Source organism: Oncorhynchus mykiss, chromosome 21, assembly GCF_057628025.1.
Source record: "Oncorhynchus mykiss isolate SJ-2025 chromosome 21, ASM5762802v1, whole genome shotgun sequence".
Taxonomy (NCBI): domain Eukaryota; kingdom Metazoa; phylum Chordata; class Actinopteri; order Salmoniformes; family Salmonidae; genus Oncorhynchus; species Oncorhynchus mykiss.
In genome coordinates this window covers 42,748,937-42,763,490 of record NC_143042.1, presented here as the reverse complement: position 1 = coordinate 42,763,490, position 14,554 = coordinate 42,748,937, and the positions used below count along the sequence as shown (strand labels likewise).

Sequence of the window (14,554 nt, the reverse complement as noted above, 5' to 3'; positions counted from 1 at the left end):
CACCGCTTTGTGTTTGCATGTGTGGGTACGGTTGGGGTCGTTAAAGAGTGTGTGGGCATGCCTGTCGTCGCCTCGGGTTTAGGCGACAGATCCGAGAGTGGACTTACAGAAAAGGGGTAAAGGTGCTTGGGTGATGGTGAATGCACTTTTGTCCCACAGGCTAATATTAATATGTTCTATGCTCTTTTATTCACTCCAACTATTGGGCCACCCGTTGAACAGGCTGTCACAGCTGAGTTAATATCATGTATTATTGGGGAACAAACAAGGAGTATATCAGGCATGGGTCAGAGAATTAGGTAATTGCTTGGCGTGTTAATTGAATAGAGATTGTGTAGATTGAGTGAACAAATTTGTGATACGTCTTGACACTAAGTAAAGGGCATCAAAAGCCAACTATAAAATCAGGACCAGGAAAGTATTGAATGAATGATGTCTATGAAAATATCAATTTATAGGTTATTGATTGCACTTGTCATTTGAGGGAGTTTTACAAATTCGTTTTGGATTGAAATATTTCAATATAAAAATGGGCTGAATCAAATAGTCCGCATTGATATTTAGCTCATGCTGACTTTAAGTAACTAATAGCATGGTCTGATTTGAGTATGTCAGCATGTTTGCCATGTCTTTCATTTTAAAGAGTAATTGGTTATATAAAGTGATTAGTGAGTGGTTTCTTTCATGTATTTGGATATGCTTTCATAATGCCATTAGGGTGGACGTTCAGTGTTAAGATGTATTCAAGATTATCATTAACTTTAGAAAATGTGGTTGCAGTGCAGAGTACTGGTATCTGACACCAGCGCAACTTGGTGTGGCAAACAGAAATCAATCAACGGAAAAGTAATGAATCAAAGTAATTCAAATCGCAGATTAAATACAGTGAGCTCAAAAAGTTTTGGGACAGTGAACATTTTTGTTGTTGTCTTGGCTCTGTACTCCAGCACTGTGTATTTGAAATGATACAATGACTCTTTAATTAAAATGGTATTTTCCTCCATATCGGTTGAACCGTTTAGAAATTACAGCACTTTTTGCACATAGTCCCCGCATTTTAGGGGACCAAAAGTATTGGGACAAACTCACATATGTATATTAAAGTAGTAAAATGTTAAGTATTTAGTCCCATATTCATAGCACACAATGACTACATCAAGCTTCTGACTCTACACATTCTTTTGATTAATTTGCCGTTTGTTTTGGTTGTGTATCAGATTATTTGGTGGACAATAGAAATTAAATGGTAAATAGTGTATTGCGTCATTCTGGAGTCATTTCAATTGTAAATAGGAATAGAATATGTTTCATAAACACTTCTACATAAATGTGGATGCTACCATGATTACAGATCATCCTGAATGAATCGTGAACAATGATGAGTGACAAAGTTAGACGCACAAATATCATACCCCCAAGACATGCTAACCTCTCATCATTACAATTACACGGGAGGTTAGCATTTCTATTCTTATTTACAATAAAAGTGACTCCAAAATGACACAATACATTATTTACCATTCATTTCTATTGTCCACCAAATAATCTGAAACACAACCAAAACAAACAGCAAATGCATCCAACAAATGTGTAGAGTCACAAGCTTGATGTAGTCATTGCGTGCTATGAATATGGGACCAAATACTTAACTTTCTACTACTTTAATACACATAAGTGAATTTGTCTCAACACCAAGTATTTTGGTCCCTTAAAATAGGGGAACTATCAACAAAAAAGTGCTGTTCACCCGATATTGATGAAAATCCCCTCAAATTAAAGCTGAGAGTCTGCACTTTAACCTCAGTCATTATATCATTTCAAATGCCATAGAATTGCTGGAGTACAGAGCCAAAACAAAACAAGTTGTCACTGTCCAAATACTTTTGGAGCTCAAATAGGAAGATATTCATTTGTGATATTTTACAGAATGCATGTTATTTTTACGATGCATGTGAATCCAAAAGGAAAGATTTGTGGTGGTTTCAGTTCTACCCGAGCTATTATTACCCATAATATGCAGTTAAATGAACTAGGCAACAAGAAGCAACCATTTGAAATATCCCTCCTCTCTCTCCCTCCCTCCCCTCCTCCCCCTCACAGGGCTCAGGCGCAGTGAGAGCCTGTCAGACAAGCAGGTGAAGGAGGCCAAGTCTAAATGTAAGCGCATTGCTATCCTTCTGAACGCTGAAGCTCCCAACCCCAACAACAAGGGGGTGTTGATGTTCAAGAGGCATCGACAGAGGGCCAAGAAGTACACACTCGTCAGCTACGGCACCGGTGAGAGTGAACCAGAGTACGAGGTCGACGACAGCGACGAGGAAGACGCCAGAGCGATCAAATTCACCCTCGTAGCAACCACCAGCGGATCAGAGCTTGAGGAGGACTTTATCACTAATGCCCAGGGCGGTGGCAGAGTGCTAACCTTCGACTGGGACACAGGACTACTCGAGATCGAGCGCAAGCTCAACTCCGGAGAGGAGATGGAGCAACTGCCCAACACCACGGGAAAGGGGGCTACAATGTTCGCCCAGCGCCGCCAGCGCATGGATGAGATCGTTGGCGAACATGAGGAGATGAGGCGCCAGGGGATTCCCGTGGAGGGGGTACAGGAGGTGGAGAAACATGCAGCCTACAAGCAGATGGAGGAGCGCTCGTACATGCAGGCCACCACAGAGAGGCAGGCCTACATGGACTTTAGCGTGCACCAGAAGCAGCAGCAACAGTATCAGAAGTACCAAGAGCAGCAGTACTATGAACAGCAGCAGCAGCAGCAGCAACAACAACAGTACGAGCAGCAGCAATACCAGCAGCAACAACAACAACAGTACGAGCAGCAGCAGTACCAGCAGCAACAACAATATAATCAACAGCAGCACCACCAGCAGCAAGAGTACCAACAGCAGCATATTCAGCAGTACTCGTCTAACATGAATGGCATGGCCAACCATCAAACCAATGAAATGCAGAGTTCCATGAGCAATCAAACTGCCCAACCCTTCTCATTACAAAACCAGATGCCCGCCCTGTTTTCTCCCCCAGTGAGTGGGAGCAACCAAGAGATGATGGGTCAGGGAGAGCAGATTGCCTCACGCGACGAGCGCATTTCGACGCCGGCAATCAAGTCTGGGATCTTGCAGGACACAAGGAACAGGTTCAAGGGCAAGCCAATGTTCAATTTCAAACAAGCACCCAAAGTGTCACCCAACCCCGAGCTTCTGAATCTCCTCAACAGGAGTGACAAGAAGTTGGATTCCGAGTCATGCACGGAAGAGGACTACCTTAGCTTGGGAGCTGAGGCTTGCAACTTCCTCCAGTCACCAAGGGTCAAGCATAAGACGCCTCCACCAGTCGCTCCCAAGCCCATCATTAACCCCAACTCTCCACCCTGGTCCCCTCAGCCTGAGCTGGCCAACCAGGAGTTGCCACTGCATGCTGAAAATAGCGTCCCTGCACCTGCTGCAGCCCTTGAGACCGAGTCCGCCCCAGAACTGGCCCCAGAGCCCTCCCCTCCTCTTGCCCCCCAGGAAGCTCCTGTTCCTGCCAAGCCCCCCTCTCCAGCCAAACACACATGGAGTCCCCCAGGGTCCCAGGCACAGCAGCAGCAGCCCCAGCAAGTGCCAGCCTGGGGAGGAAATGGTCCCTCACCAACTCAGCCTCATTCGCAACCCGAGCCTCAAGTGAGTTCCTGGGCTCCGGCACTAACACAGGCATCACAGCAGCCACTTGTGAGTACTTGGCCACCTGCTGAAATGAAGCACCAGGCTCCAGCTCCAAGTAAGTCCCCACCACAGCTCCCTTGGGTGACTCCCCAACCACCTCCTCCTCAGCCTCAGACACCCATGAATTCTTGGGCTATAGCGCCTGCCCAGTCACAACTCCAATGGGTTCAACCTCAAGAACAGCAACAGCCCCAGGCACCTTGGGCTCAACCTCAAGAACAAGCACAGCAACAGCCCCAGGCACCTTGGGCTAAACAACCTCAGCCTCAGTCTCCAGAACAGGCTTGGCCCCAGGCCCAGCCTCAGCCACCTTGGGTGTCATCACCTCAGCCTCCAATGAATGCATGGACACCACCACAGAGCCATACCCAGCCACAACAACCACCTTGGGCCCAACAAGCTCAGCCCCAACATCCAGCTCAGCCTCAACCCCCTATGAATGCATGGGCCCCAGCACCTGCTCAGGCTCAGGTCCAGCCTCCATGGGCCCAGTTATCTCAAGAGCAAGAACAGCCACCCATGAATGCCTGGGCCCCAGATCAGAATCAGGCCCGGTCACAGCCACCTTGGGTCCAAATACCTTCAACCCAATCCCCACCCCAGCAAAACTGGCAACAACCACCTCCACAGCAAGCACCCTTACAGCCACCTATGAATGCATGGGCCCCAGCTCAGGCACAGCCTCAGACACACACAAGTACCTGGGCCCCACAACCACAGCAAGCCCCAGTGAATACTCAGACCCGGATGCACAGAGTGTGTCAACCTTCTCCGAAACCTTGGAATGCTCCACAAAGTGCTCCCTGTTCTACTCCTCCACCTCCGCCACAGCGAATTAACTCTTACACACTTGGCGAAAGGTCCTCGTCACCCGTCATCAATCCAATGGCAAGCGTTTTGGCACCAGTAGGAGGAATGGGCTCGGCTTTGTCGATGCCAGCGGTTAGGGGGAAAGGAGCCGATTTGTTCGCCAAGAGGCAGTCTCGTATGGAGAAGTATGTCGTGGATTCGGACACTGTGCTGGCAGCCACTGCACAGGCAGCTCAGCAAGCCCAGGCAGCCACTGCGCAGGCAAACAAGGCAAGGCCCACGTCGCCCTCTCCCTCCGTACCTCATCCTTGGAAATATTTGCCCAATTGCAGAGCTCCCCCTACATCGAATTACAACCCCATACAGTCCCCTTCCTACCCACCAGGGGCCATTAAGCAACCCCCTCCATCTAGCCCTGCGGTCAAAGCAAAGAAAGGGAAAGGCAAACCTGCCTGCAAACCTCTTGCCGTTATAGATGTCATGAAACATCAGCCTTATCAGCTCAATGCGTCCCTCTTTACTTATGGCCCAGCAGTGGAGGCTGCCGAGGCTGCCAAGGCCGCCGCGCCAAAGCCTGCCCCAGTCCCTCCAAACCAAAACCAACCAATAAGATATGAGCAAGCTGCCCCTGTCCAGCCGGCTGGACAAATGAATGCTCCCTATTCACAGCAGCCCCAGCAGCTCTACGGGATTACCCCTCAACCACCCATGCATGATAGTCCATACCACCCAGCCTCACCTAATGCTTACCAGCCATCTAACAATCCCTACCAGCAGGTTCCTGCTGGTCCTTACCAACATCCATATAATCCCCCTTACAAACAAGCCCCTCCAGCCCCTTATCAACCCCAGCAGCAAGCTCAAAACCCTTCTTACCAACAGACCCCCCAAGGTCCTTATCAGCCAGCCCATAGCCCCCCCTACCAAGCAGCACCCCAAGCCCCATACCAGCCACTACCTCCCAGTACCTACGTGGTGCCCAGCTTTCCCATAGCGGCAAAGTCTGAGTCTATCTCTGGGGGCAGCACCGCTCCAAAGCCCAGGTTCATGGCCAAAAAGAGTTCAGCCCAGGTGTGGAAGCCAGCAGCTGTGGGGAAAGAGTGATTCTGAAAGCATAATTAAGTGATCTTTGCTTAAAAGAACAGTAGATCTAGTTACATGCACAGTACATTCATACAAATGCTATATATTCATAGAAAGCTTTTAAGATGCCTTTTCAACATTTTATAGCCAACATATTTTTTTTAATAAATGCTAGAATTTTAAAAAGGCCCGATGCAGCTGTTTTGATCTCAATATCAAATAATTTCTGTGTAAGAATTAAGTACCTTACTGTTTTATTTTTTAATTAAAATGGTTAAAAAACAAACAAATTGCGTCTTAGCAAAGAGCAATTTCTCAAGCAAGAATTTTGCTAGGACTGTCTGGGAGTGGTCTAAGTGAGGGGCCTAATTGAACGAGCCTAATGGGAGGGTTACATAACCTGAAAACTAGATGTTATTGGTAGAGCGTTTTTTAAATCTTTGTTATTGGTATATTAACTTATACTGCCTGGTGATGTCGGCAGGCAGGCCAAAACGCCATCCCACCAAAATGTCAGGCTCTTACATTAAAATGGCATTATCATAATTTTCACAATTCCCCAGTATTATTCCAACCTCATACTGTGGAAAAATATATATAAAATATATATAAAACACAGGATATTCACATTTTTGACTGCACTGGGCCTTTAATATATAAAGTTTGGATGTATTTTTCCACCTGCTATGCATTCACTCTTTACATGTATACAACTATATAATATCTTCGTTTTTCAAGCAAAGCTTTTCAATGTTGGTTTCTTTGCAATATTGCAATGCACAATACATAGAAAATTAAATATATGATATTGGTATATCTTAATTATCTAAGCCCAAAAATGATAAAATGTAGTTTTTCAGGACATCCACAAAATGCATTCAATAGACTTGTGACGTGAATCAGTGGAGCCTGTGAGCAGGCATTGCCAGAATGTGAACGAGGATAATAGCCAGCAAGAATTCAGAGGAACAGGTGAATGAATATTGCTGAGAAAGTTAAAATTGGAAATGAGAGAAGCTTGAAAGGGAATTTAAGAAAAGGTTGGAGTACTAAGGCGGTGTGTGAGCCAGTGACAAGTTTGATAAGATCTTCTGCAATATCAACAGTGTATTTGTTAGCTGTTAAGATGTGCAATAATTTGTCAAAATTGACCTTGAATGATTATTAGTAGCGACTAAGAGGTTTAAGACACCGAGAGCTTGGCACGATAAGGCTCTATCTGCTAAAAGACCATTCTGAGATAATTGGCTGTACAGTTTCAAACCCTCATTGGTTTGAATGGTGTCAGCAATTTTTTATCTTATTCTTTTAAGTGTAACAACATGAATTGGGGGTATTTAGAGTACTTTATAGGTAGAGAACATTGAACAGAACAAGACTATGTCAATGACAACATTTGGACAACAATGTAGATAGAACCTTATCGTCCCAAGCTCTCGACATGGTTAGGGAGACCAGGAGTGGTCAGTGGAAACATATTTAGGGTCAGGTTTGAGAGCCGCCTGGCTTCATTTGACATGTGTTTTGTAAGTACAGTGACGTTACTTAGATTTGGTGGATATAATGTTCATATGCAATAGTGAATAGGAAACATGGCTACTTCATTTACCAAACATTCATAAATTGCATTGCAAAAAGGGAATGTTTTGTATTTTATAAATTGAAGTATACATATAAATCTAGTATTTTTTTGTTAGGGTCCCGTCTCCTGGAGGTGGAAGGTACTTGCACAAGTTTAAGATGTAGATCTGGTACAATTGCATTCAGTGTCTTCCAAAAGACCCTGCTTGAATTGTTTTAGATTCATTTTTACCAGTTATGTTAGGTCGCTAAATGTAAACTTTTCCATGTCACAGATTATGTGTGTGCGTGAGTGAAAGCTGTCGGTTTGGGAGGATTAGTGGGCTTGTATTATTTCACCAACATGAATGGCAGTCGCTCACTAGACCTCCAGCTATTCTGTCTTTTCTCACGCTTCTAATTTGAGCTTTGCATATTTTTTTCCTATGTTTCTGTACACCTGCTTTGGTTTAACATAATGGCCAAAAAAAACATTATAAAAAGGGATATTGAAATAAGCAGTTACAGAAAAGTGGGAGTTTGGATGAACCACCCTGTCATTTGAATGGTATACATTTGTTAGGAGAGTTGCTTTCTCTTGTTCTGTCGATTCTTTTTCTTTTGTTTCTTTTTCATAGTGCACTTTCTGTACGATTCATGTCAGTGCCATTAAAATGCCTTTTATCCTTACGTTTGTGTTTCCTTGGTTGGCCTCTTCTGCATGCATTTTCACATCCCATTCTGCCCACTCTTTACTTTCCCTCTACACCTTCTTTATACTTGTCACAACTCTGTTCCCACCTTACCACTGCGCCATATTTTCTGTAGAAAAATTACAAAAACACCCACATTCATTATTTTGCTACTTCCTAACTCAAATAGGAGCACCCAGGGATTTTTGGTTTGGATTTTTTTAAACAGTAGCACGTCTTAAACTATTTTCAGTCATAGCGAAATACAAATAGTACGTTCAATAAATCACAGCCTGAAGGAAGTTTGAGAACATAGTGTGAACTAGAATAGAGGAGAAACAAAGTTGCAGGTACTCCATGTCACCTTCTAAACAACTGACATGTTTATTGGCATACCCAACATGCTTTTGTGCTGATAGAGTGGAGGTAGCTAGCTACCACTGTTAGCACCATCTGTGGTTAAGTATCGTAAATTCAAAATGGTGGAGAGCCAACCACTGTCCAATAATAGCTCACTGCTCACAGGCTATAAAAGCCTTGTTACAAGCCAGCTGCCTCTGCTTAGAAATATGATGAGTCCCTCACTCGAACTCTAGACTTCTCTAGAATTGAGAAAAGTGCTCAAAAAGCACACTCCCATCCCTGAACGCATGGTGACAGAAGGGTATTTCCAGCTTGGACAACCTCATTGGATAAGACTGGAGAATGAGCAAGCTCTGACCTACAGTGTAAATGTTTACCCGTCTGGTCTTGCATCACCACGTCGTGTTGGGAGCCATGTTAGAGAGGTTGTCAAGGGGATGTCGTCTGTTGAGTGGGAGTTTTAATATCAATTCGGTGCCCACCGCAGGCACAGGCTATATCGGGAGGGAATTTGATCATCCTCACTTCCTGTTCTGGCCTTTTGGCTGCACCGGTTTCTTAAAATCTCACATACTGTCGATTTATGTATTGTTAATGCATTCTAAGCGAATAATTATTTAGGTGTTCTTCTTGGTTGTACATTTTAATAACTGTAAAGAGCTCTGTATGTGTTGTGGGAGAGGCTTTAAGTCGCAAATAAAGACTAAACTGTGGCAGATTTATGGCTGAGGAATGGGACAGTTGCAGAATGAATGGGAAAACATTGATTGATGCACAACATGTTGTGTTTCCTGGTGAACTGAATTATAGAAGACCCCAAAACGGTTTGTCAACACGTCCTCATCTCAGTATTTTCCATTGGATGTTGTCAACAGATTTAATAGATTGCGCTTTCTTACAAACCAGCGACGTAGGAGTATAAAATCCCTGTGTACAGTAGCACTGTCACGCCAGCCCAGCAGACACCCTTTCCAATGGACCCAGCTGCCATGACATCATTAAAAGGCTAATGCTAGGCAGACTCCCCAATGGTGTCGTAAAGCCAGACTCAATGGTGCCCATCTAAATTTGATGTCACCCCTCCAACCCCAGGTAGACACCCAAGTATTCCCTGCGGTGGCTGGAAATCAGCGATTATGCCTTTCCTTCTATCCTGGTCAGAGGCTATTTTAAGCGTGAGTCGGGGATTGAATACATAAATCTTGATAATCTGATCCATAACACTGATGCACCGTATGTGGAGCAAGTCAAACATCTGTCTGAAAACACAAAAACCTCTGACAAACGTCCACTCCAATGACCTACAGATGTAGGAGCTTAATCTGATCCAGTTTGCTACAGCAGGAAAATAATCCTGCAGCAACAGGAAATGTTAAATATTATGTGGATTATAGTTAATGGCCATTTTTGTAGGGGTTGATATATTTTTCGTAAGGGGAAAATCAAACCTTTTTAAACCTAAAATACACCACAAGTTTTACATTTCCTGCAATGCAGAAAAGTAATCTTGCAAAAGGTTGATCAAATTAAGATCCTATAACTGTACATGGCCTGTCCTATCCTGGGATATCATACGGTGTTAAGGCCAATTCCATGTCCCAACCTTACCTTTCAAAGGTGGCTTAAAGTGCAGATTTGGTTAATTTGATTACTGTCAAACTTGGCAAAACACTTGGATTAACATTAGGTAACACACTTATTCATACTCCACCCACATTTAACAATCGTCTATCTGTTAATTTGATTAACAACAGTAAGCTTGAGCTACAATTTAGCAATGGAAAAAAAGATAGAGGAAATAAAATAGAAAATGTGACAACAGGGGGAATATAGATTTTTCCATAGATAATCATTTTCAAAATCTACTGTACATCCCGATAAACAAATAAACCAAATGCAATAAAGGCAACATCCTTTCACGTGTACAAATCCTCTTTAACATCAATCTTGAATAAAACATGACCTAATGTAGCTACATTGTCTACTAATCTACTTAAGCCGATTCATATGCGTCCCAGTCAAAATAGTGACAGCTGGATCGCAAAGACAATTCTTGGACTCTTCTTACAGCTTACCGGATATCTTGACTCACTAAACAAGTTAGTCATCGAATTTCCCCCTAAAAGGAATCGTACAATTCCATTTTATTTTTCTGCCATTGACAACATTCTACAGGAGTTGATGTTGTTGGCTGTTCTTACACTTATTCACCAGATGGCAGCACACTCCCTTTAGAGTGGTTTAAATTGCAGGAAGATTGTTCTGCCTGCACTGCCCAACCGACACACACATTTCCTCTGCCTGTGCAGGGATCCTAATAGGGAATTAAAAGGGACCTGTTCTTTGATACAATGAGAGAGACAAGATAACGGCCCTTGAGAAGCTTTGCTGACTCATTGAGACACCTTGCAAGTGATGCTGGTAATCCACAAAGCCAGTAAGATCCAATTTAAACAAGATAAATGTGGCTCATTTTGGAAACACACTCGTAAGCCAATTGTTCTGAGAAATCAAAAGTCGGGCAAGTGTTGGAATTGTGACAACAAAAAAATTGAAAAGTACATTCTTAGAAAAAAGGGTTCCAAAAGGGTTATTCAGCTGTTCCTATAGCAAAACCCTTTGTGGTTCCAGGCAAAACCCTTTTTGGTTCCATGTAGGACCCTTTTTGGTTCCAGGCAGAACCCTTTTTGGTTCCATGTAGGACCCTTTTTGGTTCCATGTAGGACCCTTTTTGGTTCCATGTAGGACCCTTTTTGGTTCCATGTAGGACCCTTTTTGGTTCCATGTAGGACCCTTTTTGGTTCCATGTAGGACCCTTTTTGGTTCCATGTAGGACCCTCTGTGGAAAGGGCTCTACATGGAAACCAAAATAGTTTTTCCTGGAACCAAAAAGGGTTCTTCAAATGGTTCTCCTTTTTTTCTAGGGTTGTAGCTTCTTGAATAGGAATCCTCTATCAAGTTGTATCCTGATTCTGGTAGAGTTGTCTTCCTTTAGAACATCAATAGTTGTTTTGAGAATTGAGAGCTGGCCTTTGTGCAGTGTACTAGCGGCGTGAATGTCAACTCCTAATATATCATGATTCAGGTTACCAAAATACTCCTCACACGATGTAGGACGGTGCCGTTCTTTTGCCATTTACCAAGAGAACACAAACTAATGATTTATGGCATAACTATTGTGAGAAAGGTGATAAAAAATGAATTCGCATTGCTTTATATTGTTGTTGATAAACAATCGAACTACCATATCAAAAATATTACTTGGAACATAACCTAATATGAAGCTGTACAGTTACACATGATTGTTGCTGCGAGAGAGGGAAGAGAATACTGGATAATATGTGGGTATTAAATGCTCAAAGGAGGCTCTCAAACTACTGTATGTCTAAGCCATTTTTCAAGTTCCACTGTGATTTGTTCTTGCTGGAAGGATAGTCAGACTAGTGCGTGCTTAAAAATCAGTCCCTGTCTGAAGTAAACATGTCTGAATGTCTCTTTTCCAGGCATTTGGCAGGAGCTACTCTCTGTCCCCACCCACCGCCAGAGCACCATCGCTGGGCCTCCGGTCATCGTCTGGGTCCCCTTCCCTCTCATATAAACCCCGGGCCTCGTCTGCTCCAGCATCCCAGGGGAGGCAGATGTCCTGGCTGGACAAGAGTTACAAGCCTCCTTCCCCCTGGGAGGCCGCAGCCCGCCACCCCATGGGCCTGGTCGACGAGGCCTTCACCTTCCAGAACCTCCAGCAGGCCATCGCCTTCAACGTGTGCTTGGCTGCACAGCGCAAGCTGCTCCCCGAGCCCCCTGCTGAGTGGAAGTCTAGGGTGTCCTACGATCCTCCCAGGATGACTGAGGGATGGAACCCAAACCAGAGATGGAACCAGAGGCAGAGCCAGACCCAGAGCCAGGGTCAGAGCCAGAGTTACAGCAGAGTTATGCCTCCGTTCCTGTCCCCAACCAAGAGCACGGCCTCGGCCCCCGCCGGTCCAGCTGGCTACAGGTCCCTGCCCAGACAGTTGCAGCCCCAGAGGTCCCTGACGGAGGCCAATATCGAGCACTCTGGGGCCGGTTATGGGAACGGAAGGCCCCTGAGGGGGCAGCAGCAGCCGAGTTACAGATCTGTGTACCACACCGACTGGAGCTGGAGACGCTAGAGGCAGACAAACATGATGGCTACTTATCTTCATAACAAGACCAGAATGTAACTCCAAGATATTCAGATGAATAGTAGTAAGGACCATATATATAATCAGCATAAAATAAAACTTGGGACATTGGGATAACACAAGGGTTGAGGAGAGCGAGGGGATAGTTTGTGGTGTGTACAGGAGAGAGATTGAAGGAGGTTGGATCTGCTTATTCGGTTGCACTGAGAATACTGCTAAGAATATACAGATAAGAGTAAATGTTTTGGTATTGGGGACACCGTCAATGATGGTTCTATTTTAGTAAAATGGGATGCCATTGAGTTTCACTTCATCAAGCTTTCATTGGACAGAAATCAATGAGTGATTGAAGCAAAAAGAAGGGTGTAATTGCACTGTCAGAGGCTTTAATTTCCTCCAACACTGTGATGTGATGGTAGCATTCAAAGTAAGTGAAATCAATAGTATTTCTTCAGAGGAAGAAAGGGGCATAAAGTATGTTGTAAGGCAGAATGTGTGATTGTCATGTATACAAATTTAAGGATGGGAGTAATGAATGGACATGTAGATTTGTGTCAAAACCCTTTATACAGTATGGAATACAGTGGGAAATATACTGCTATGTTCGCTGTGCATCAAAACAGATCACCCACTCACCAATGACCACAAGAAAGGTCAGTTTAAAATTGCTGAGTGGTACAATAATGTGTGATGACAAACTAAGACCTAGTGCAATAGCATTAGTTGATAGGGCACGAACACTAAGAGAAACACACAAAATAACACAGGTGTTATAGTAGTAGTTGGTGGCCACATATACGTTGTGGGGAGTTGGATACGAAAGGGTCACGTGTTATGATTTTACTGTTTTATTATCCAGATGACTTAAAGAGCCACTGCGGATGTATTTACTTAGCATGCTGGTTTTTGTGGTGTTCGTGGATTCGCGTGTCTCAACCTAAACGTGTCAATATGAATATGGTTAATGCTTAGGAAGTCAATTAAAGTAAACCGTTAACAATCCAGAGCATGGGGCTAAGAACACAGGGCTGAATACTACTGTGAGATGCCACACGCATCTCCAACTTCCATATAAATCATATATATTTAGGTAAGTCCTTTAGATTACCTTAATACTTTACATTAATAAATGTTAAATATACCTTAATGTAAAGTGAGATCCAGTTATGTAAGAGATGAGAGTTGACACTAGGTGCATTCGAGAGTGAGGGATGGAAATAGTGTTCTTGGACTTTGTTAAGTAGAGCACAGAATGTGTTATTTGCTGATGTCCATGGCTGGTGAGAAATAGGCTTCAAAGCAAATAGAATGTAGAATAGGAAATCAATAACTGTCATTTTATTATGTGGTCATGGACATGTATGGTGTGGATCAAGTTGAAATTGTGAGATACATCACTTGCGTTTGCCTTTCATGGATTCTCATCAGTCCAGAGTGAAGATTTTATGTGCGATTGCGATGGATCAAATTCTGAATTTTCATGTATCATCTCTTATTATTGCAAGATTTGAAATTGTTTAACACTAGTTAGTATCTGTCATGTGATTTTACAAAGTTGTGTATGTGTGTCATCAGCAACGATATATTGGAGTGATAAGAGTGATATATATATTTTTGTTTATATTTTCATTTTATTTTACAGTACTTTCAGTCCAAACAATTACCCAATGTCTGTGTACTTTTTGTCGGTTTTGATTTCATCATTTGATTTCTTCACTTTGATTTCAGTAGGCAGGATGAGGCATTTTGGGAAATAAAAAAGCATTGAAAAAAAGCAACTACTGACAAAGTATTTTTCTCATTTTGTTGTTGTGGGACTGACATGTTTTTAAGCTACTCCATCTTAACTCATCCCAGTTCTAATATAGGCATCATCAAATCTAAATGGAATCATTAGATCATTGTTTTTTTGTGCTGCTGGTAGTCCATGTGATGCTAAAATGTTGTTTCTTTTCATGTCTTATTAGTTCTACGGGATACGCATGGTATACATCACCCAACGAAATGCTTACTTGTTGGTTCCTTCTCGACAATACAAACAACAATAAGAAATAATAAAAGATAAGAACACAAACAAAGTTAATGGCTCAATGGAATAGAATAAACATTTTAGCATAAGTATTTTACAGGAAGGCACAATTTATAGTATTGGCACAATATTTAC

The 14,554-nt window shown here is 43.2% G+C and overlaps 1 protein-coding gene across 5 annotated transcripts in view; it reads left to right on the top strand.

Moving 5' to 3' along the window:
• LOC110500609 (synaptopodin-2) overlaps positions 1 to 13,987 on the top strand; it is a 40,269-nt gene extending 26,282 nt beyond the window's left edge. For 2 of the 5 annotated variants that reach the window (XM_090214705.1, XM_090214706.1), the window contains one exon: positions 2,101 to 7,862. In XM_090214705.1, the coding sequence (XP_090070831.1) occupies positions 2,101 to 5,633 (3,533 nt within the window). In that variant the 3' untranslated portion in view covers positions 5,634 to 7,862. Of the gene's footprint in view, positions 1 to 2,100; positions 7,863 to 11,730 lie in introns of those variants that run through there. The other 3 variants (XM_021578062.3, XM_090214707.1, XM_090214704.1) reach the window with 3 other exon arrangements.
• Positions 13,988 to 14,554: the final 567 nt, after the last annotated feature.